The sequence below is a fragment of the Passer montanus genome, unplaced genomic scaffold (genome assembly GCF_014805655.1).
Source record: "Passer montanus isolate IOZ18808 unplaced genomic scaffold, ASM1480565v1 scaffold1, whole genome shotgun sequence".
In the NCBI taxonomy this organism is placed as follows: Eukaryota; Metazoa; Chordata; class Aves; order Passeriformes; family Passeridae; genus Passer; species Passer montanus.
Genome location: NW_024356504.1, coordinates 2157682 through 2179530, shown reverse-complemented (window position 1 = coordinate 2179530; position 21849 = coordinate 2157682). Strand labels below are relative to the sequence as shown.

At 43.9% G+C, this 21849-nt stretch overlaps 1 protein-coding gene across 1 annotated transcript in view; it reads right to left on the bottom strand.

Moving 5' to 3' along the window:
• Positions 1-3197: 3197 nt before the first annotated feature.
• CDK15 (cyclin dependent kinase 15) overlaps positions 3198-21849 on the bottom strand; it is a 39533-nt gene continuing 20881 nt past the window's right edge. Inside the window, exons 12-15 of the mRNA XM_039727958.1 lie at positions 16425-16473; positions 13708-13847; positions 8275-8412; positions 3198-5937 (exon numbers count right to left, since the gene is read on the bottom strand). Coding sequence (XP_039583892.1) covers positions 8303-8412; positions 13708-13847; positions 16425-16473 — 299 coding nt within the window. The 3' untranslated portion in view covers positions 3198-5937; positions 8275-8302. The remainder of the gene's footprint in view (positions 5938-8274; positions 8413-13707; positions 13848-16424; positions 16474-21849) is intronic.

Genomic DNA, 21849 nt, shown 5'->3' with positions numbered 1-21849 from the left:
TGGGAGAACAACCTTCTAATAAAAAGTGAATTCTGATGTTTGTATCTGTATCCAAACTGTTGCAGTATATACAATGTCTTGTATTTTAAGAGCCTTGCTACCCTGTCTCACTACCCTGGAAAAGACTTTGGGATATTAAATAGAGAACAATCCCACTATCAGCAAATAATTCTGTAAGAGATAAATATAGTAAAAGAGTCATACTTGTCTTAGCCAATATTGATATAATCTCAATTCCATAGGTTATTTCATTTGAAGAACTATTCTGGACCTATTCAGAGAGCATACATGTGATGGGGTAAATGAGTAGAATATGATTTATCTTTAAAAGGTCAGGCTGTGTACCAGTACATATTGCTAAAAAGTATATTTCATTGTATGACCAGCTGGTTGAATGTCTTACTATGATACAGCAGCATCGTGGTACTGTGGTACTTGAAGACAGTGCTAAATTCAGATCCTGGCTCCAGCTGAAGGGCTCAGGATGCCATGACTTGCTGCTTGGGGCACTTGCTGAAGAGGAAAGCAAAGTTCAGGGTTGGATCCAGACCGAGAGCCCCAGAGTCCCTATTTTCCTGCTGCCAGGAGCACTAGTTTTGGCTTACTTGCTTGACTAGGAATGAATGGGACTGGCTTGGTTTTCTTTCAGACCGGTTTTACTCTGCCTCATTATAAACTTCACCATGTACTGTCCTTTCCCCTGCCTTATCTCTCCGTCTCCTTCAAGGGCAAAGCTGGAATGTAAGAGGGGTGCTTTTGCTGGGAGCTGTTCTGAGCTGAGAGGAGAGGCAAAAGTGACCCTTTATCCTGCTTGGTGTTTCAAACAGCTTCCGCCTGCGGGGAGGGGATGTATTGAGAATGTGTGAGAGAAAACACTGAAAAGGGAAAAAAGGCACAAAAAGGGAGGAGAAAAAAAGTACAGCAAGGAAGCTAGAGACAAACTTCAAGTTGTGGATTATTTCTCACCCAGGCTCTAATTAGGAAGCCTCTTATGGGACTGTGAAGCTGTCAGGCTGCCAAATGTCAGCGTGTTTATCGGAGATCAGGCGAGTCTCCTGTCTGCAGCAGTGAGTTTGGTGCCATGATCCTCCTGGGTCCTTGCAGCCTGTGTGACTCATTCGGCACTGGCACCTCCGGGGGCTTCGGGGCGCAGTGGAGAGCTCCTTCTTCTCCTTTAAAAACCCAAAATAAGCCCTTCCCTGGGATTCGGCCTCTTCCCGCTGGTTCTGCATGGAGAGGGTTAACCATACAGTGCACAGCAGCTTCAGCCTATGTGACTCAGATTCCCGGGGAAATCCCCAGCTTATCTGATGGAGCCTGTTAGTCTGCTAATTGAATAAGCTCCTATTAAAAGTGCAATGTTTTTTAATGACTGCTAACAACGGGGGCCAGATTCTGATCTGATCTCGTCGCTTGGGATGGTTTTTGCTGCTGGCCGGGCCCAGCCCCTGCTGGCAGCCTGGCCCCCGGCCCCAGCGGAGCTGCAGCCGGGCACTGAGGCCAAAGCACCGGCCCCAGGGCAGCCTTCGGGCTGCGGCTGAGCTGCCGGCCGCTGCAACAGGCACAGAGCTTTTATTTGGCATCTCTAGGAAGAGGCAGAATGCTGCAGCGCAGCCCGCAGAGGAAAGCATTTGTTGGGAGGCTACCAAGGATTTCATGTAACATAATTGCTGCGAATTTTTTTTTAGTGATTGAGCCGTAATTAACTTTCCCGGTGTTGAAATCAGGTTCATTTGTTGATTCTGCACAAAAGATGTTGTCTGTGTCTGCGTCTGCCTAGGAAAAATGTTGTGTGTGGCTCTGCATAGGCACATTCAAACCCTAATTTTAATTAGAATTATGTGTATAATATCTGTATCTCCTTTTTCTCAACAGGAATTGACTTTGAGAAGGTATTTGCCTAACAGGAAAATTTAAAAAAATGTGATTAGCATTTAAAGTTAACTTGGGTTCCAGGGTACTTCCGAAGGAGACCATAACACCTCTGATTTCAGCTAGGCTCAGGGCGGGGTTGAGCTCTTTTGCATGACCCTGTGACCACATTTGCCTTCCTTTTCTTACCTGGAATTCCCAGTGGGTTACCCAAGCCTACTTGACATCAGAACCATGTAAAGTTTTCTAATAAGACTTTTTTTTTTGTTTCTTCTTGCAAGCCAGGAGTGAGATCTGACCACCTTCACCACCAAACATCTCCACACCTACTCATCTCCTTTGCGTCCTTTTTGCTTTTCTCCTAGGAAATTTTGTATTAAAATGCAGGAGCTTCTTTTAGGAGGTCCCACACATTCACACTGGCACTGAGATGCTGCTTTAAAAGTTTCATAGCAACCTGTAAGTTGTGTTTTTTTCCCACAAAATAACAATAACGAAGTGTCAAAAATCTCAAGCTGCTGTTATCAGAGGCAGAGTCTAAACCCCATTTCTCAGCCTGGTTTCTATTCCCCACTCCCGAGTTGTCAGATGCTGTGACACGGCTCCATCACACCACGACTAGCAGTCCCAACAAACAGAAAATGATTTCCAACTGGCAAACACGCTGTTTACTTTCCAGAAAAATTGCACTTTCCCATCTGACAGCTGATCAAGGGATCTCCTGCTGCTGTCAGCATGAAGAAGTGTTTAAACACAGGGATGGAAGTTTAAACATTTTCTCATTATCACAGAATAAAAAAAAAAATTAAAAAATAATAAAAAATAAAGGCATTGAGTCTCTCCGACCACCTGCTGTGCCAGTAATGAAGCGATGTCACATGACCAGCCGGCGAGGACTTTTATCTCTGCCCCAATATCATTACTGAAGTGACACCTGTCACATGACCCGCATCAGAGCTTTCATCTGGGCTCCCCAAATGCAGTTCTGCCTTGTGAGGGGGATTTTCCTGGCATCTCCCTCCCCCACACACACTTTAAAGAGCGTTGCCCACTTGCACCACTACAGACAGGGGTTTGCTAGTTTTAAAGTCCTTGGATCTTTTCTTGGCCATGTATAATTTGGCCAACAAACTTGCTCCAGGCTGAAACAAAACAGAATCCTGGCCTGGGAAAGAAGTTATTTCATTTACTTCCAGATGTTTTTAAAGCAAATATTTAAGTCTGATGTTAAATTCTCTTAACATAAAGGAGGATGTTAAAGGATTTCTCAAAAACCTCAGATTTGGTTTTGGTTTTTTATTAGGTGGTGAGAAGAAACAGTTTGATGACCCATAAGCACAATGATCTCCCTTTACATGCACTTTATAAACCCTCACCTTCTTTTCCAAAGCATCCTACCCCTGCCAAAAGAAAGTATTTTCTGGGGAGGAAAAAAAAAAAAAAGAAAGGTCAGTCCTGCACCTCTCTGCTAACGTCTGGGACTTTTTGTGAGGTGTTCAACAGCAAACATTTGGATTTGAGATGGGCCCACATAAATGACAGCCATACCGAGAACTTACTTGCCAGAACCCATTCAGTTATTATCTCAAAACAACATCAGACATTCAAATGTGACAGGGGATGATCACACCACAGGAACTACATGTGAGCAGGCTGGAGATAAGAGAATATGAACTTCATGGATTTTTCCACCTCCTCCCTTCCTACTCCCCACTCATCCATGATTAAGTCTGGTACTTTTCTCCCTGCATAATCTGATTCAGCTCACTAAACAATGAAAAACTAACTCAGCAAAAGAGTTCATAGTCTTCCATCTGTTTAGTGAATTAAATCAGTTCTTCAAGGGCTTACAAAGGTGACAGAGAGAAAAAGAGAAAGACTGTAAATCTTGAAGCAGGGAGGGAAACGGGGGAAGCAGAGCTGCCTTTTTGGGTGGCACTAACTTGGTACATGGATTGAGACGTTTCTTGTTACCTACTCGTTCTGACTCATTACAACACTATGGCCATTCTCCCCCAAGGCCGTTGCCCCTGAGATTGTGCAGAACAGGGGATGGAAAATCTACTGAGATAGTACTGCTGATGTAAATAGTATTCCCTTAGTTGAGGAGAGGAGTCAGTTTCTCTCTGATTTGACACATTTTAGGCATTGGGCCTACAATGTTGAGTTAATGAACAGAAGACTGCTGGGTTGCAGCATATTCAGGATCATCCTGGCTTTCTGCCCCTCTAGATACAGAATTATAAGGTATCATTTGACTTTTTGGCAACTTAGCATATGGCTAAATTTAGCAATGGCATGGCCATTATGGGGTGGCAGCTATGTAAAACAGCAAAGCCATTCTGTCCCACTGCTCCAGGGCAGAAGAAATTTACAATTGATGCTCTGGATAGACCATGAGGAAAAGTGACTCAGTTCTCATCATTAGATCCCTCACTGCCCATGCACAACAAATCCCTTCATTTAACATATCTTCAACATTTAGTTGCTCTCAATTAGGAGCAGACATTCAGCCACAACCATCCCACTGCAGGCCCTGGAGATCCTGTTTCTTCACTGCTCTTAGTCCAGACATCTCCAAGAATGCAAAACGAATGCAAAACAACCCCTATCCCAACCTGGGGATCATGTACAGCTGCTCTGTTCAGTATTGCAGAGGGAGGTCAGGTCATTGAGAGTGGCTGATGTTTGGGAGATCCCAGTCCATGCAATCTAGAGGTAGAAAGACTTTTGGAACATAGCTTGCCTTTTCATCAAGGCAGAGAATTTTAAGGAACATAACCTAAGGAAAATCTTGTCCTCTTAACTGAGCAGTGCCTGCAGATAGTCTATGTCCCCCTTAATGTAGCTAATCTATACATTCCTGAAATTATGTCTGTAGCAAGGGCAAAGGGGATCATAAACTGTTGTGCTGCTTCCTGCCCAGATCTGCAGTGTGTTTGGTAAAGGATGGACTGGAGTGGGGCTGGAGATGCAGCTCTCTTAACTAAAGCTCACCTTTCAGCTGTTTCTATGGCTGCCACCCATGGCTCCTTGACTTGTTTTGTTCCAGTGCCTCAACGCTCTACATAATTCTTGCTCAGAGGAGATCTCCCAGACATGCCAGTGACACTACTCAGATGAATAAAAATATTCAAGAAGGTTTGTATGTCTGCACCTCAGTTATTTATCTTTGTCTTCCTTTTCTTCCCAGATGTACTGGGAGGTAGCACCAAGGCTACTGGTTTCTATGTCCCAGAGCTAAGAAAAAGTATCTGAGATAACTGAAACCAAGCAGACTAGTACTTGAACACAGTAAATTACTTGCTTTCCCAATTCTTCAAGGAGGAATTCTATGAGAAATTTCACAGTGACTGCAGTTGGGAAAGAGGTCTCTGATTTCCCCATGTATCCCCATCAGCACTCACCTCAGATTAGCTTTCCTTCTTATGGTCTGTCAGCAGCCTTGAGATCAAGGAGATTAAAACACTGTGGAAACTCATTAATGAGCCAGGACTCTCTGCAACAGCTGGACCAAAAATGGACTACATTTGGCTGCATCTTAATTCTCTGCCATCTCCCCTCTGCTCATCAACACCTGCCCACATTTGGGATGCTGTATAAGACCCCTGAATTCAGCTCTAAGCAACCAGTCTGCAATGCACATGTCTAATGCTCTGCTGGTGTGGAACCAGTATGCTGGTAATCCTGTTAGTAATGGCAGAAGCTCCCTCTAGGAAATTATCACAAATAGTCTTAAACAATTCCTTTGTTGACAACTCTATCCAAGAAACCATCTTCCCTGGAGACTTCACTCAACTTTTGACTAATCCCCTCCTTCCCTCAGGAGCTCTTTTGTTGAGGGAGATTGTAGGCATACCCCAGGAATGACAGGTCCCTGTAAGCCTTGGATGAGCCTCTACATTCTTTCAATTGTCAGTCCCCATCTGTCCTGTTTGTACATCGATCTTCTGGTCCAGGGAGCTCTCTATTAAGTGACACATGGCTGAGTATATTCTGCAAGTCCAGTGTCCAGACTGTGCTGTTACCTCTTCGTTGCCAAGCCAATCCTTCTGACATTGCTTTCTGAAAAACAAAAGGCAGGACATCTGCACAATTTCATTCCCTTCTACTGAAAGGTGACTTTTGAAAAACACGCACAACACCCCTCAAACTGTGTCCTTGTTTTGTAATCTCAAAGACTTTTCTTCATTTTGCAAATATAAGGAGTTATTTCAAAGGTTCTTGGTGTAAGGGAGGGTACAATCTGCCCCTATTGCAGAGGAATTCTATCAGGGGAAAAATCCATGGCCTAAGTCCTGAATCAAAAAGAAAAATAAATCCCAATTACAAATATTTTGCAGTGCTAGTGTCTTCAGTTATTCTGCTTGTCAAAAGCTGGTTTAAAACAGGCTCTTATCTTCCTGTAGATTCAACTACATTTAGCTGGTACAGTATCACATACATGTAGGAGGTGCAGCATTAAATATCTGAATATTTATTTTGAGAGGCAGAATGAGAACAGTAGCAGATTCCAATGACCCATATGTTCCTCCTCAGCAGGTAAAGGGAAAGTGGTGGGTGGAATAGGGCAGAAAATGGGTGGAGTGTTGGCACGGAGTATATATCACCCTGGGATAGACAACTGACAGTATCTCATCTTTTCCTGAAACCAGAAGGAGAGCAAGGAGGAGTCTCTGATGATGTTTTGTCCCTTGTTGTGTTGCTCAGGGCCCACGGATTCAAGATGGAGCCTAGTATATTTAGTTTTTTGGTTTTGTCTATTTTTTTAACTTAAGTCAGGTTGGCAAAGGAAGGAAGGCTGGCCAGCTTCATTATGTTCCCAGGAAATTCCATTTTCTCATGTGCCAGCTTGAGGCTGTTGTGCTTTAGATGCCTATCTGCCTCTCATTAGTTTTGAAAAAGCATACAGAAGCCCCTGCTTTCCATTGGTAGCCTATTAAAATGACAAAAAAAAATACTGTTTCATTTATAACCTTGCTTGCATGTCTGAATCCAGATGCCTTTTTTAAAAAGAGAATTAATAATATGAACACCATCACATATAGAATGTTTTCCTGCAAGGAACTGCAGAAGAAAACTTGAGTTGACACTTAAGCTTATCTAGCATGTTTTGTAAGCACCTAGAAAAAAGGGACACAATCATTTTGAGGACAGGTTAATATATAACAAAAAATATTAAGAGTTTCTCCTAGTAGTTGCAAGTTTTCACTATTTTAAATGATGTATTTGCGAAATGCTCTCCAAATAATTTAAAATGGGCCAAATCCAAGTTCATAGAACATTGATGCATGAGTGCCCTCCTCAAGTGAGTTGTGTAGAAGCCTTAGTGGAACTGACAGCCAGCTTTTCTGGCAGGATTAGTTCCTGTCTGATCGCAGAGAGGGAAAAGCCATCCTGTCTGCACTCAGCTGAGCAGGTGAGCAGGGAAGGCATTCAAGCTGCTTCCAAAACCCAATCTGGTCACAGCGCTGGCAATGTCAGGTCTTTCTTAAAAGGATTCCAGGCCGCTCTCTCTGCCTGCTGTTGTCTACATGACGAGTGCAGAAGGGGCACAGAGGCTGTGTCCAGGCACTGAGTGCTGGGACCTGGTCCTACGGCAGGTACATGCCAGCTACACGCATTTGAAAGCACAGATGGTAGCTGGGGTGTGTCCTGCTGTCCTAGGTTGCCTCTTAGCTTGGCAGACAGTAAGACAGTCAAACTAATTTGGCCTCAAAACCAGTTTCCAGGTCTGCCCTGCAAGCACAGACCCCGCAGTAGCACTGACAGGACACATGCTGCTAACAAATGCACAAAGTAAACAAAGAGACAGGATATAATAAAAGGATATTTCCTGGTAATTTCTTTTAATAACAGTGATTTTAAGTGACCTTTTGGTCTTCCGTAACAAAAAGATGAAAAATATTGATGCTGAAGCATAATTCTGAAACCTGACATTAAAATAGTGATTAATTAAAACCAAAGATATTACAAGATAAGGAGATTTTGCCTAGCTCTGCTCAGGTTCCAATGTGTGTGAAGTCAAAACAAGTAAGCTATGAAATGTGAACTCAGTAGGCAAGGGCAAAGGAGAACAAAGCAATTTGGTCAGTTTAAGCAATGGGGAAATGAAGCAATACTTTGACTGGGGATTCATTGGAGGAAAGGGCACTGATCTGAGACTTGGCAATATGACAAAACAAATCCAAACCTCCCATGATACCACTGAACATTGTTCATTGGGGGCCGTTGGCTTGCTGATCTCTTCTCTCTGAATGTGAGATTTCCCACTTTGTTCTCATCCTGGATGCGATCATCCAGCCCTGAGAATCAAGTCTATTTTCCCACCTTCAGTACACAAAGGAATTCATGTCCTAAGGGTGATGGCAGCAGCTTTGACAATGGCAACTACATGCTTACCCAAGAATTATTCAATCATCCATGATCTCTACCAAAACTTGCTCGAACCTCCTGAGACACGGCCTTTTCGGTACGAAGCAAACAGGTCACAGATTTCAGGTTGCAGTCTCACCCCTGGAACTGTGAGCACTGATTGTCCTGTGGAAAAATCTGGTTAAAGAGAAAGCTGCAAAAGGGTCCTTTTCCTTCATTGTACTACTTCCTTAATGCCCTCCTGTGACATTAGCTGCAATATAAAGTAATTCAAGATCCCATTTCTCACAGCTGCATTCTTCTGATTGTTTTTGGAAAATTATTTCTTTAATCTAGACAGTCTTCTCTAGAAATCTCCTCTGCAGTTTCTACTCTTTTTTTCTTTTTCTTTTTCTTGGAGCAACCAGCAAAATACTATTTGGTAGAACAGTGGTAGGAAGGCACCCGCTAATCAAAAGGATTCAAATGGATCTGCGCACTGCCAAGCTCTCTCCTTCCCACCCAGCAGAGGGGAAAAAAAGAAAAAGAAAAAAGAGATAGAGCGAAGGCACAGAGCTTCTCTCCTTCAGCAATCTCACAAATGCAAAACCTTCCACTCCAGTGACTCCTCATTAACTTACCAAATCTGACAGTCTAATTATCGTAGCTGCTTCACGCTTAGAATAAATAAATACTAAAGTGGGTGTTTAAAGAAATTGAGCAGTGAAATTCAGTCATCTAGACAGTCAATAGAGAGTTTATTTTAAATTTTTATATTCTTATGTATTTATATCATTTTCAGAAAGATAATGAGATAGTTGTCTTTCAGGCTAATTGAGTTCCTGTGCTCATGGTTGCTTGCTGTCACAATCTCAAACTTAGCTTTAACTTTTGTGCCTTAGAAATCTGATCACTACCTCCCCGTTTACTCTTTTCTGCTGATAACTGGATGAAGTCACAAGTGCACCTGAGGATGGGAAATGACTGTGTGAGACTTTCAGTCTGGATGTCTTTTCACAGCAAACAAGACAACTAAATCTCTTCAGATTTGCATTTAAGAGTGTTAAAGGGAAAATGGAAGTTAAAGAAACCTCAGCTATAACTTGTAATTAGACAAAACACAGAAAAACATCTGCTAACCTCTGATGCAATAGTGTCTGCCTCCCCAAACGGTATTAACAGCACTCTCCCCAAGAGTGGTTTGTCTCTCTGAACAATAAGACCTTTATAGAGATTCTCTGGCCTGAGATCAATGGGAGTCAGAGCATTTGATCCATGTCTGTAGGACTTTGTTTCCACAAGTCATGTGGGCCAAACTTTGCGCCAGTTGCTTTTGCAAGAGCAGGAGCTGGGGAGTGAGCAAAGGAAATTTTCCTTTTCCCATCTTCCCCTTTGCCCCATGCTCCTAAACAGTGCCCAGCACAATGCCTGCCCCAGGACAGCATGCAGGGAAGAGCTTCAACAGGGCAACATGTTGAGGGCCCTGTGCACTTGGCAAGCATCTGCTGTGGTGTTGCAACAGCTCTTTCCTAGGGTGGTGACTTAATGACACAATACAAAACTTCCATGTCCTGTCAGTATGAAGGCAAGCACATCCTCCACCACTGTGGGGATCAAACCAGGTGAAGTGCGGGGTGGTTTCCTGAGTTAAGTGAAGATTTATTTTATCACCTCACAGATAAGAATGCTTCTGGCTTAGGAGGGGCAGCTGATTTCCTGCTTATCACCAGCTCTGGTTTATTCCTGTATTAAGACACATTATAAACCAGAATCATACACCTGGTAGGAACTTGCTAGGTGTCTGTATCTGACTTACAGTGAAGGATATCTGTCTGCTGTGTACAGATGTCACAAAGTGGAGTGGTAAAAAAAAATCAAGTGACTGTATGAACCTTTTAGCTATGTAGGAGAACTTAGGGCAACCAGCCAACCCAAACAAGGGATGATGAAAGCCAGCTCTTCTTTATATGTCCCCTGTGATAACATTTACCAGTGCTGGCTAATCCCAACAGTAATGGGATATTTGGTAGGCAATGGCTGCAGCCTTAACCTCCTCATTGCCCACACTTACTTACTTGCTTTGTCTTAGTTTAGATGCAACAGACATTAAAATGGCTGTCAACATCAAGCCTCCCTCCTCCTCCTTGTCTCTGAAAGGCTGAATAGTGGGCTGCTTCAGGAGAAATGGTACAGTGTCTTCATCGCCTGGTGCACTGTTTTTGGTTGCTGGGGGAGGTAACAATTAGAGACTAATTGTACCCCAAATGAGTAAGTACCTCCTAGTCAAAGCTGAGATCCTATCCACAAAATCCTCCTCATGGAGCATGTACTGGAATTTACTAACTGCTGTGCTGAGGGTACGGCCAGGGTTGAATGTCTCCTCACTGAGAGAAAGGTCTCTCCTGAGACTGGACATTGTCTGGTGGGGAAAGTATCTGAGCTGCCAGCCTAGGCTTCCCTGGCCCCTGTGCCAGAGCTCTTCTTGCAGTGTGTTTTCTTTGCGAGTGCACTGTTGATAACCCCAAATCCCACTGCTTACCTTCCCTTCTTGCAAGCCTCTTCTAAAGCATCGGAAGGAAAAAGAGAGGGAAAACAACCCAAATCTATAACCAAGAATAATAAGCTGCAATTGTTACTGTGTCTGACCTGTCTGACAACACAGTGAGATACCTCCTCAGAAGGCCCTTTTGCACTTCAGGACTGACACTGAGTTGAGAGCACAGCTCATTCTTTCTTGATTCAAGGATCTCATCTTTCTTCCAGGAGGGATTAATTGGACAGAAAACATTCTGCTTTAGCAGGTGGCAAAGGGTTAGAATGAAGTTTTATCAGAGCTGCTGCAGTGCAGGGCTGCACTGCACAAAGATAATTGTCTCAGGATTGGCTCCGGCCAGAAAAAGGACAGCAAATGCTCCAGTTTTACAAAAGGTCATCACTGCCACCTCTTAGGCTACTAGCCTAAAGGAAAGGAAGCTGAAGAAACCGCTGCACCTCTCTCTGTTTTTATATCCAGAGGTGCTGGTGGCACATGTAGAATTAAAGCCACCAAGATGATGAGCAAGGTTTGAACCTGGGCCTCAGGAATCCCCTCCTAGAGCTGCAGGCACAGGAATGAGCAGCTGCAGGAGAGGCCCATCTGTGGGCCAGCCCCACCCAGAGGACAGAGAACCTTCTTCCTCCCTTCGAGCATGGGCTACTCTTTTTTCCCAGCACTTCGTGCTCAGATGAGCATAGCAACAGCAACCTGTTCCACTCTGTAGGAGCTGCTCTCAAGGAAGCAAAGAGCCCTGTGCTCCCTCTCCCCCTTCCCAGGGGCAGCAGCCAGCCTCTAACCATTAACATTCCCCCTAGGAATCAGAAACATGCCATTTGGAGGGGTACTTAACTTCGAAACAGTGATTTCTCCAATTATTTTTTCCCAGGGATTGACCTTTGAAAAACATCCTCTAGCTTCCAGCTTGTCATAACAACTTATAAAAAGGACAGTTATAGATACAATTATTTCATAAAAACAGAGAATAATTTCTTATGAGAACCTTTTATTTTTTCAAATGTTGTTTCCTTCTTACTCTTTCACACACCTTGGGATTAACCCCCTCTTCTTTCACCTTTCATCTCCAGATCACATCTGCCCTTCTGCTTTAACTTTCCCTTTCAGAGGATGGCAACTAATAGCCAGCATCCTCCAGAACAAAGTGGGAACAGAATATATTTAAAATCTGCACTGTTATCATAGCAACAAGAATTTTAAAATGATACAGTTAAATTCCAAAAGAGTGTTATGCCAAAGTGACACAAGAGAGCAAATGTCTTAAACAATTATGGCAATAGGAATGGCTACATGGGGAATTATTCAGAATAGCCTAAATTTTACAGGCTTAATGAGTCACTCATGAATATGGTCTTGCATGATTGTACTGTACTTGTTTCAGCCCTGTGCACTTTGATTCTGTTCTCAACACATTGGTTGCTATGATAACGCCATGCAGTTTCCTGTCCACACGACACTTCTTGTTGCAATATGGGGGATAATAAATACGGGATGGTGCCTAAACCCAGGTGAAAGGAATCTGTCCCCTCACCGGCAGCACATCGGAGAGATTGACACATTATGCCAATCTGTTTTCTCATTCCTTCTATTTCTCCTCACTCTCTCCCTTTCTCTCACACTGTCTGTCTCTGTACCTGTTTTTTTCCTCTCTCTCCCTCTCTCTCTCTCAGCACTGACACTTTCATCTTCTCCCTTGGGGATTGGAGATGTCACTGCGGGAAGTGCTTGTCCGCCTCTCTGGCAGCAGCAGAGCCCTGTGGCTTTGACAAACCTCATTTAATTGGGAGGAAGCCAGGAGGGTTTGAAAGAACTGAAACATCCACGAAACTCCTTTTATCAGGCATAATTTAAACTCTGCATGGAAAAAACCCTATATGTATAAAGAAAAGTCAACTTCCCTCCTGCTGTGCGTGCTCCCCTCCTCCCCCCCCGGCACAGGCAGGCTCCTGCGAGATTCCATCTTTTCATTTTTCTAAAAGTGTCAAAGTAGATTTGTGCTCTGTGGCTGGGTGAACAGAAAAGGAATGCAGATGTCTCTCACTCAAGCACATACACACACAGAGCACCTTCTGAAGGGCAGCAGTTTGGGGGATTCAGAGAGATGTTAGCTGGCTGCTTCTCCACTTGGGATGTGTCACAGGAGCCAGAAATTTGGGTTTCCAATAGCTTGACAACACAGTCCATGAAGGCTTTTTCTTAATTGCCCCTATCTTAAAAAACACCACCAAACTAACTAGTGTACAGGGTGCCCAGGAGGCAACAGGGAATGCAAGGTCCCTTTGGCCTGCAGCCCAAGAGGAGCGAGCTTTCCCTAGTGAGGAGCAGAACTGTGGCTTGGGAGACCTTGTATTTTTTGTCAGCTCAGGCCAGGAGAGGCACAACTGTGTGTGCAGCTGTGTGCTTAAGAGAAGGGAGAGAGGTAAAACTGAGGGAGAACTGGTGTGACAGGGTACAAGGAACAGCTGTCTCAACATCAAAAGGGAGTGGGAGGAGCAGTCCAAGGGAACTGGGGCTAGCACACCATGCTGAGCAGATGGGAATTCAGGACGTCAGGAGGGACCAGCGGGTGAGTTACACTGAACACACAGTGTGAGCTGGGGAGATGTCCAGGCACTTGGGGTTACAGAATGAGGGAGAGATGACCTGTCAAAGCATATACACCTCTGATTTGCAGAGGGCCATGGCAGCAGCCCATCAAGGTCCCCTTCTAGTATTAACACAGTGGTCAAGTGGAAGAAAACAGAAAAACAAGTTGTCAAATTTGCCACGGGATGTAAACTTTGCAGCTCATAGGAGTGGGAAGGGAGTGCAGGAAGAAAAGAGAGACATCCAGGTGAATGGCAGAAACTTTCAAAACAGAGAGGAAACTCACAGTAAATAGCATGTGCAGCAGCTCTTTCTTGGTGAGATGAAACTGAGAGTTAACTTACCAGCAGGAATCTGATAGAGCTGAGGAGGCAGAGGGCTGAAGAAGCTATGAAGAAGCGCATCTTGTGCAGAGATTCGGCCTCGAGGGAAGGCTGTGAGCATCCTGGAGGCCAAATTCTCTGCTGCTGGCACCCTGCTCATCCTAGGAAAACAGAAGAAAAAATAGCATAGGAGATGAGGATGAGCCAGAAAGCTGGAACCAGACATGACCCAGCCCTTCTCACCTTGAGGCAAAGATAGTGGAGGGACACAGGGGAGCTGGATAAACCCACCCAGCTATATAGCTTTGCAGGACATTTGCTTTTCCATCTGAGTTTTACTGTGTTGGGGTATATGCATCCAGGATTTCAGCTCAAACTCATGTTTACAGGCAAATTTTGAAAACCAATTTCTGTTTTTTAAAAAGAAGGTTGTAAGTGAAAGGGGAAGTGATGCTGAGGAGACTATATTTTACATGATGTAACTGTAATATCAGAGTTTGGTGGTACCAGTTTAAAGTGACAACCCAATGTAGAAAATAATATGACTGACCCAATGAGAAAACTAGAGGTCAAACCTAATAAACCTAAAGAAAATACCATTTCCTCTTCTCCTACTCCAGTACCAGTAGTGCAGCTGGTTGTAAAATGTGTTGGGGATTCACAGAGAAGACTCTGTTTCTCAGGATGAGTGCTTAAAATAAATGTAATACACATATGCTTCATGCCCAGCAAATACCAATGCCAAGTGGCTGCTCCCTAGTGGAGCACACAGCTGGGGACAAGGAAGTGGGAGAGCAAAAACAAACCAACAAGGAAACAAATAAAAATAGTCATTTAGTTTTACAGCTTTTACTTTGTTTGTTTGTTCTGATCACATTTCAGCTTCAGAGCATGGCCTGTTGTGCTTCCTCCCTTGGCCCCCAGCGGTGCATCCCCTCCAAGTGACATCAGGGGCTGGGATCCCCCTGCTCCTGCACTCCCCCTCCCTATACAGGACATTCAACATGCTGACATTTTTGTTTGGAGGAGATAAAATGTCAAATATAAAAGAAGAGGAAAAACCACCAAGACAGAAGGAGAGAAAGAGACCTTGCAAAACAAATTTGTAGAAGGTATCTGGCCTCACTGTGGTAGATAATTGCTGAATTTTCACCTCCAGAAAAACAGCTCAAGCCCCGCTTCCTTGGGCACCAGGGATGGGACAGGGAGCCAAAGCATCCTGTCTGAGGCCTCTCAGGCTGCAGGACAGGCTGCCCTTGCCATGGCAGAGTCTTACTGGAGACCTTCTGCCCCCTGGGTCCCTGCTGCTGCAGGCTCCCACTCTGGGCAGCAACACAGTTCTGTGCCTCCCATCATGGCTCAGGCTTCCTGGTGGAGGCCAAGCTCTGTGGAAAGCTCCCCTTTGATTTCTTAATTGGCCATGGAGAGTCATGGCTGAGTGGTCTGCATGAAGCAGCTCTTTCCTTTTCCCAGGCTGAGCATTCCAAGGCAGTTATTTGGCCATGGCAGCACCAGGACACTAAGGCAGAGCTGGAGCTGGCCCACATTCAGCCCAGAGCTCTGCCATGGACGTGCTAGGCCAGCCCTGTGGTTTGACCTGTAATGGGGTCTGTCAAAGGATTATGGCCAAAAAGCAGAAGTGCGATATAGCACAGTCACAAGGAATATACTTATTTCTTTGTTCAGGCTGAGAGAGGATTTGTTCTGTTCCAGGACCTGCATTATAAGGGTTTGGGACATATTGAGCTTTCTGTGTTTCTCAAGCTGTGCGTGACAATGGCTGGCATTTCAGTAACCTGTGCTTTGCTGAAAACTTTAGCATGTTTGTTCAGCCATTTAGAACAGCATCTGGGAAATCCTGCTTTGAAGAGCAGCACACTTCCCTCCTAGCAGGGCTGGACCCCAAGCAATCAGCTGAACAGATAATAAACAGCAATGAAAAATGTGGTTATGTCCTCAAAGGATATTTGATTATTGTCATCTTCATATATCCAATCTTGAGGACAAATCCTGTCTTGCCTTTTCCTACACATCTATAAAGCCTGCTATGTGCCTCAAAATCAGTTTAGAGGGATTTGATTTGAATTACTCCCTCAGCTAGGTGAGGGCACTTCGTCTGATTATAAATTTCTTTCACTGATACATATGGACACTCTGTGTGTGTGTGTGTTTGTGTGTGCCTGAAAAAATACTGAGTGAATCAGCAGTGCTGGTGTGTCTGGTCTGCGTGTGTAACCATGGCCTTCATCTCATAGCTTTGGTCACTAAGAATGTGATTTTCCCCCTCCTAGCTAATCACAAGATTATTTCATTGTCTCATGAAAATGCTGTCCTAGCATGTCTTCCTTACCGCTGTTGAGCAACATTCCTACAGTCTGTTTTCAAAAATGAAAATTGGGACAGTGTGAAGTCTGTCCTCAGTCTGGGCAAGAGGGCCTGGGAAAATATTACCTTCTCAATTGAACTGTGCCCCACAAAAAGCTGCACACAAAGTCATTGAGTCACTGCTTATCTCAGAATAATCACTACTCCTCTGAGAATAATAAACTCACTATGTGCCTACCTTTGCTGCGATCTCTCAAAATCAGTTGCTTAACTGATGTTAGATCTGCTTGTTACTACAGAGCCACCCTGCTCTTCCTGAGCTTGCCAAAAGAGCTCATTTCAAGTTAAATGATTGCATAAAGAAACAAATAAACCCAGAGGCAATTTTGACATTGCTGTTATAGGTAGCTTACCTGTCACAGATGACTCGGAGTCTCTGAGGTCTCCTGGAAGCAACCAGTTCTAGAAAGTGTAATATGCAATCACAAGATTAAATGAAAATCAAGCCAAAACCCATTCTCTGAGCCCCTACAAAAAATGTGCTCAGAATTTTAAAGGGCCCTATAGAATTTATCATCTTATTATTTATAAATATACTTTATTCCTACAGGACTTGAGTACCTGCATTGATCTTAATAAGGCTGTTCCAGTTCTGTAACCCTTTCCTTTCATATATCTGTGAGTATAGGCTTTGGACCTCCTCCTGTTACAATGTGAGTCTTAGCTTTGACATCAATAAAAGCAGTATCAGTCCCTAAAGCCTTCACACAAAGGAAGCAAAAAGAAGTTTGCAGGCCTGAATCCCTAGTCAATTGTCTTGACTTTCCAAGGAGCTGCTGAGCTTCACATATTGCCCCCATGGGTACATGGGGCTTTTCTACATGGATGCAGCAGTAATACTGGGGATGGAGACAAAGCACTTTGATCCCACTCTCTTCTTGCCCACAGCTCTCACGAAGTTTGTTGTTTGTCCAGTTAGCCATGCTCATGGAGGCTTTGTAACTCACTGATTATTGTGATCTCTATCAGATTGGAACTTAGCAGAGTTTGTAGTTTTGTGAAGTCTGTGTTCTTGATATTTTTCAAGGACATATTTCTAAACATTGTGGTAAATATAGAGGAATACATTCCTCAAATGCTTTATTGTAAAGCATGAATCTTCTCAGGCTTAGATACAAATGAATGGCTTAAGCCTGGAAAATTTCCCCGTAGAGCTGATGAACAGAGAGATTTTTTTGCAATCAGAAAGGCTGCAATTTCTACCCACCTACATTTTCCTGAGCACTGTTTCTGACAGCAGAGAATGAACAGTGGCACTCTAGTCATGGGAAGGAGAGCAGGAAGGGTGGTGTCCACCTCTCTTCCAGCTCAGCCTGGACAAGCATTCCCCACAGCAGGGAGACCACCAGGAGGCAAGCAGCACTGGTCTGTTGCCAGCAGACTCAGAGCTCGGCTGGGGTTGATGCTGCACCCTTCAAGAGCATCTGCCCTCCCTGCCTGCCTGGAAGCACCAGGCACTTCATTCAGGAGCTGCCTGCTGAAGTCCAAGTGGGAGTTCCCTCTGCCATTTCCAGAGTGCCAGACCCAGCACAGACAACTTAAAAAAGTGCAAATGACTGAACTTCCAGCCCTTGACCTTTCCAGCAGCAATCTTGCACCATTAAGCCAGGCAAGCAGGTTGTTAAACCTCTCACAGGGTAAGTAACAGTTCAGAATTGAATTATTCTCCTACACCCAAATACTAAGGTAATTTCTAGAGCAGTAAATAGGAATATAACTTGGGATAGGATTTGTGGCTGTTTATGTGCCAGAGCACTGGCATGTCACCAATATACAGAAGTTATATATTAGCAACTTGAATACTCTCTTCCCAAATAAGTCACCAAGACTGGCAGAACACTCCTCTTGGATCACTAGTAACATTTTCACTGATCATCTTTCCTTTTTTCCCCCCTTGACTATAGGAAAAGTGTAGAAATAAATTACTGATGTAAAATTTCCAGATAGAATAGCAGGAAAACAATTTTAAAAATTGTTTAGAAAGGCAAAAATGTTTTCTGTATGAGGTAGAAATTTTTGCCTCTTCACAGAGCTCGCCAAAATCTTTCAGATGCGGTAACTTTTTGTCAGAAAAATTTGATTTGTGAGATGAAAACATTTTATGACAATATATCCATTTCATTGAATATTAGTAAAAATGCTGAGATTTTTTAAGTACTGTACTGAAATCTTTTAACATTAGTATTTTTAATGAGTTTAACACAGAATTTTAAAAACGTTCAGTTGGTAACAGCAGGGCAAAACTTTTCAATATCTTAGTGAAATGTCACTTTGTTTTTGCAGAGTGTATTTTCAGGATTAACATTCCAAAAAAGAAAATAAGATCCTCTTTACATTAGAAATAGAAATATCAAAATATCAGCTTGCTTACTGGGAACTGGGAGGAAAACCTGAATTATAGAATTTGCTGTCTTGAGCAAGCCTCTTGACTTAAATTTATCTTTTGTGTAACCTGGAGATTAATAATTATCTGCAAGGGGTAGTGTAAGAGCCAGTGAGCCAACTACTCCTGTCCCTGTCCAAACACATCTCTCAGTGAAGAATTCAGCTTGAGTGAGGACTGCCAAATTTGCCACTTTGAGTATACAGAGCTTTGATTATAAATGGAAGATAGGGGTAAGAAAACAGTGTGTCTCTGCTCAAGGATTCAATACAGTTAACTAATGCACTTTCAATCAGTTCAGATTAATCTCCTGACTGATCCCATATAGACAAATCCTTAGAGAATGCCGAGGTCCCATTGTGTTGAGCAAGATAAAAACAGAGCAGTAAATATTTTCCCTACTGCAAGATTAAGAAAAATCTAAAATTGTAAAACACTGTAAACAGCTACTCCATAAAGGCAAGAGATAAAGAATATTTAGATTATTAAAAACAGTGGATGAACTACTGATTTAATCATCTCACAATGATGATGTAGACATAAAATGATGGGATTGTGTAGGGCTGATTGGCTTTTTTAACAGTACGAGTAGATCTGAAAGGTAGCACGTAGGTTTGTTATTTTCTATCCTTATGCAAGGTAGAGTGTGCTAATGAGGAAATACCTTCTTATTTGAAAACCCAGGTGGAAGTGGCTAATGAACTGATAATGAGGCAAGAAAGCCAAAGGACAAAAGTTAAACTTTCCTAATTGATTAAGAGAGAGAAAAAGGATGCCAAGTGCTGCTGGATGAAGGCAGTGGGGTTGCAGGCTCACAGAGAAAATGTCTCTCATTAGTGAAATCTCTGTGGCTTCAGGACAGGAGCAGAGCTCTGTCTGTGTGGCAGGCTGGAAACTGCAGGCTGTGCCCATTGGCACACAGATGGGAAGTTTCCCTACACCCTGGCTAGCATACATTGCACATTAGTTACAGTGCTGCTCTTCCCTTTGAGATCAAAGCCACATGCAGTTTATTATGACAATAAAAATTTTATCGTTTTAGAATTCAGTTTTCAACCATCCCATGTGTTAAATGAAACATCAACATAAAAAGTGAAATTACAAAAAAACCCCAAAGCACTCGGAATGCAGACTTCATCTGCATTTTCACAAATGTCATGGGAAGTTTGCATTTCGGGGCCTGCTGCTTGTTGCCTCCATCTGCTGGTGACTGTGCAAAAGCAACAGACACTGAAAACATGTACCTGGGAGCACAAGTTGACTCTGGAAAGCTTCTAAATCTCATTCAGCATACCAAAGCCGGCAGATATGTGAAAAACTGGGCTTTTTTTGAAAGCCATTGCTGCATCTGAAAAGGCCTGGTGTGAAACCTGCATCTGCTCTGTGAGGTGATATTACCTGGCACAGGCAAGTTCATCACTCAGCCTGAGCAATAAATCAAGGAGTAAAGCTCATTCTCAGTTCATCAGTTCATCATGTTATGGACAGATATGCACTGCTCCCCACTCTTTGGAATGCAAATTTCAGAAAAAGGAAATACAAACTAACTTGGTACATTGGGCGCTCCAGTATTCCCAGTTCAGCGAAAGCACTAGCTTAATGTCATGGGCTGTGATTCCTAATCCTTTCCTGCCCTTGACCCCTGCTGTCTAGATTCAAACTTGTAACCATTAATGGGGCTGGATCAAAACACTGGCCTTCTGGTGTCACCAGTGGTGTTTAGAGGGGATTTAAACTCACTGCTTTTCAGCGCAGTGAAATGAACACAGCAGTAGATTAATGCAAGGATTTGAGCTCACTCAGCATGAGAGCTTTCAAAAATAGTGTTAACAGAGCTGCAACTGCCTCTTTCAGGGGAAGCAAAATGAGGGAACAGAACAAATGAACAAACACAGGGCAAAGCCTTGTCACTATGGTAGGGCTGGTAAGCCCGGGGAGCCAGGGAGACAGGCAGCGAGTGTGCTGAGATGTGGGGCAGGAGCTCTCCCAGTCCTTTCTGTTCTTCAGGGAATGGCTCTCCAACCTGCTTGCAGGCCCTAAGACTGCACATAATTCCCTACCCCACGTGTCTGTCCTGCAGGGAGAAGGTGACATCACAAGCTGTAGGGCTGGCCACAAACGGGTTACTCACCCATCCTTCCCATTCACCTGGAGACAGGCTGAGACTTTGGCAAACTGTAGGGAATGGGCATGAGACTGTTCTTGAACTTTGTGCAAGACACCGAGGTAGGGTAGTCAAAAACGCCTTTGCACATTTCATCCCTTGCCAGCTGCCCACAGAGGAGGCAGAGGAGCTGCTTTTCCTCCAGCTGCCCTGTGTGTGCCTGATTCACAGACCCCACAGCCCACTGCAGCAGGATGTGCTCAAGCCCACAGCAGCGACAGGAAAACATCTAAAGGTTTCCAGCTTTTATTTCAAAGATTCCTGCTAACCCACCTGGCCCAGGAACCCTTCCAGTAACAATCTCAGTCTGGGGCTGAGCTTACATTGCTGAATCCAGTGGGAGTTTTGCCATCAACTTCAATGAGAATAGGATCACACCTCAGTGCTTTGTTTTGCCCGTGTTCATTCCTTGCCGCGGGCAGGAACCTGTTTGTTTGTTTGCTGCCTGTGCTCAGTGTGAACATCAATAGGACTAGCTAAAAGAATTCAAACCATCAGATTTGGGGAAGCGCTCCAAAGTTTGTTTGCTTATCTGAACCAACCCAGGCACCCAGATTCGCACAAATGGTCTGGGAATAACCTCAGGAGAGAAGGTTTTCTCAGGCTGACTCCACAGATTGTATTCAGGCTGAGCATGTCCTGTGGGGGGAACAGCATTTGTGCTTCAGGGAAGGAGGGGAAGTGCCCAGAAGCATATAAATGGCATTTAGCTTTAAACAAAGAGACTAATTTGTCTTCTTACCAGCAGTCTCATCAAGAAGTGAATTCATTTAATTCATGAGTAGGGCAAATAGTCAAACTTTAGACTAGCCTTCTATCCAGACTGGTTTGTGTAATCCAGGTGTAAGCCAAGTGCTTTGTTCTTGTATGTGGCTGGAACAGTTCACAGCCCCTTAGGCTCTGAAGAGGGGAAAGGGATATTGCCTCTCCAGCTAACACAGCTATTGCCCCAAACACTTACATAGCATCTTCCATGTGTTTGTTCTTCCATGTGTTTGCCAGCTCCATGGGATGCTCCCACAGAAGTCTCCTCTGAGTCCTGCATTTCTGGCTGGTCCAGCCACAAATGGCACCAGCATCCCAGTATCACAGCACAGGTCAATTCTGCCCTTCTGGAGTCCACTAGGGAAACTTTCTATCAAGTCTGAAAGCAAGTCAGACTTGAAAACTGCTTATGATCACTTGACTTCACTGGGGCTATTGCCCTGCTGTCCAGGTGCCTGTCCTCTCC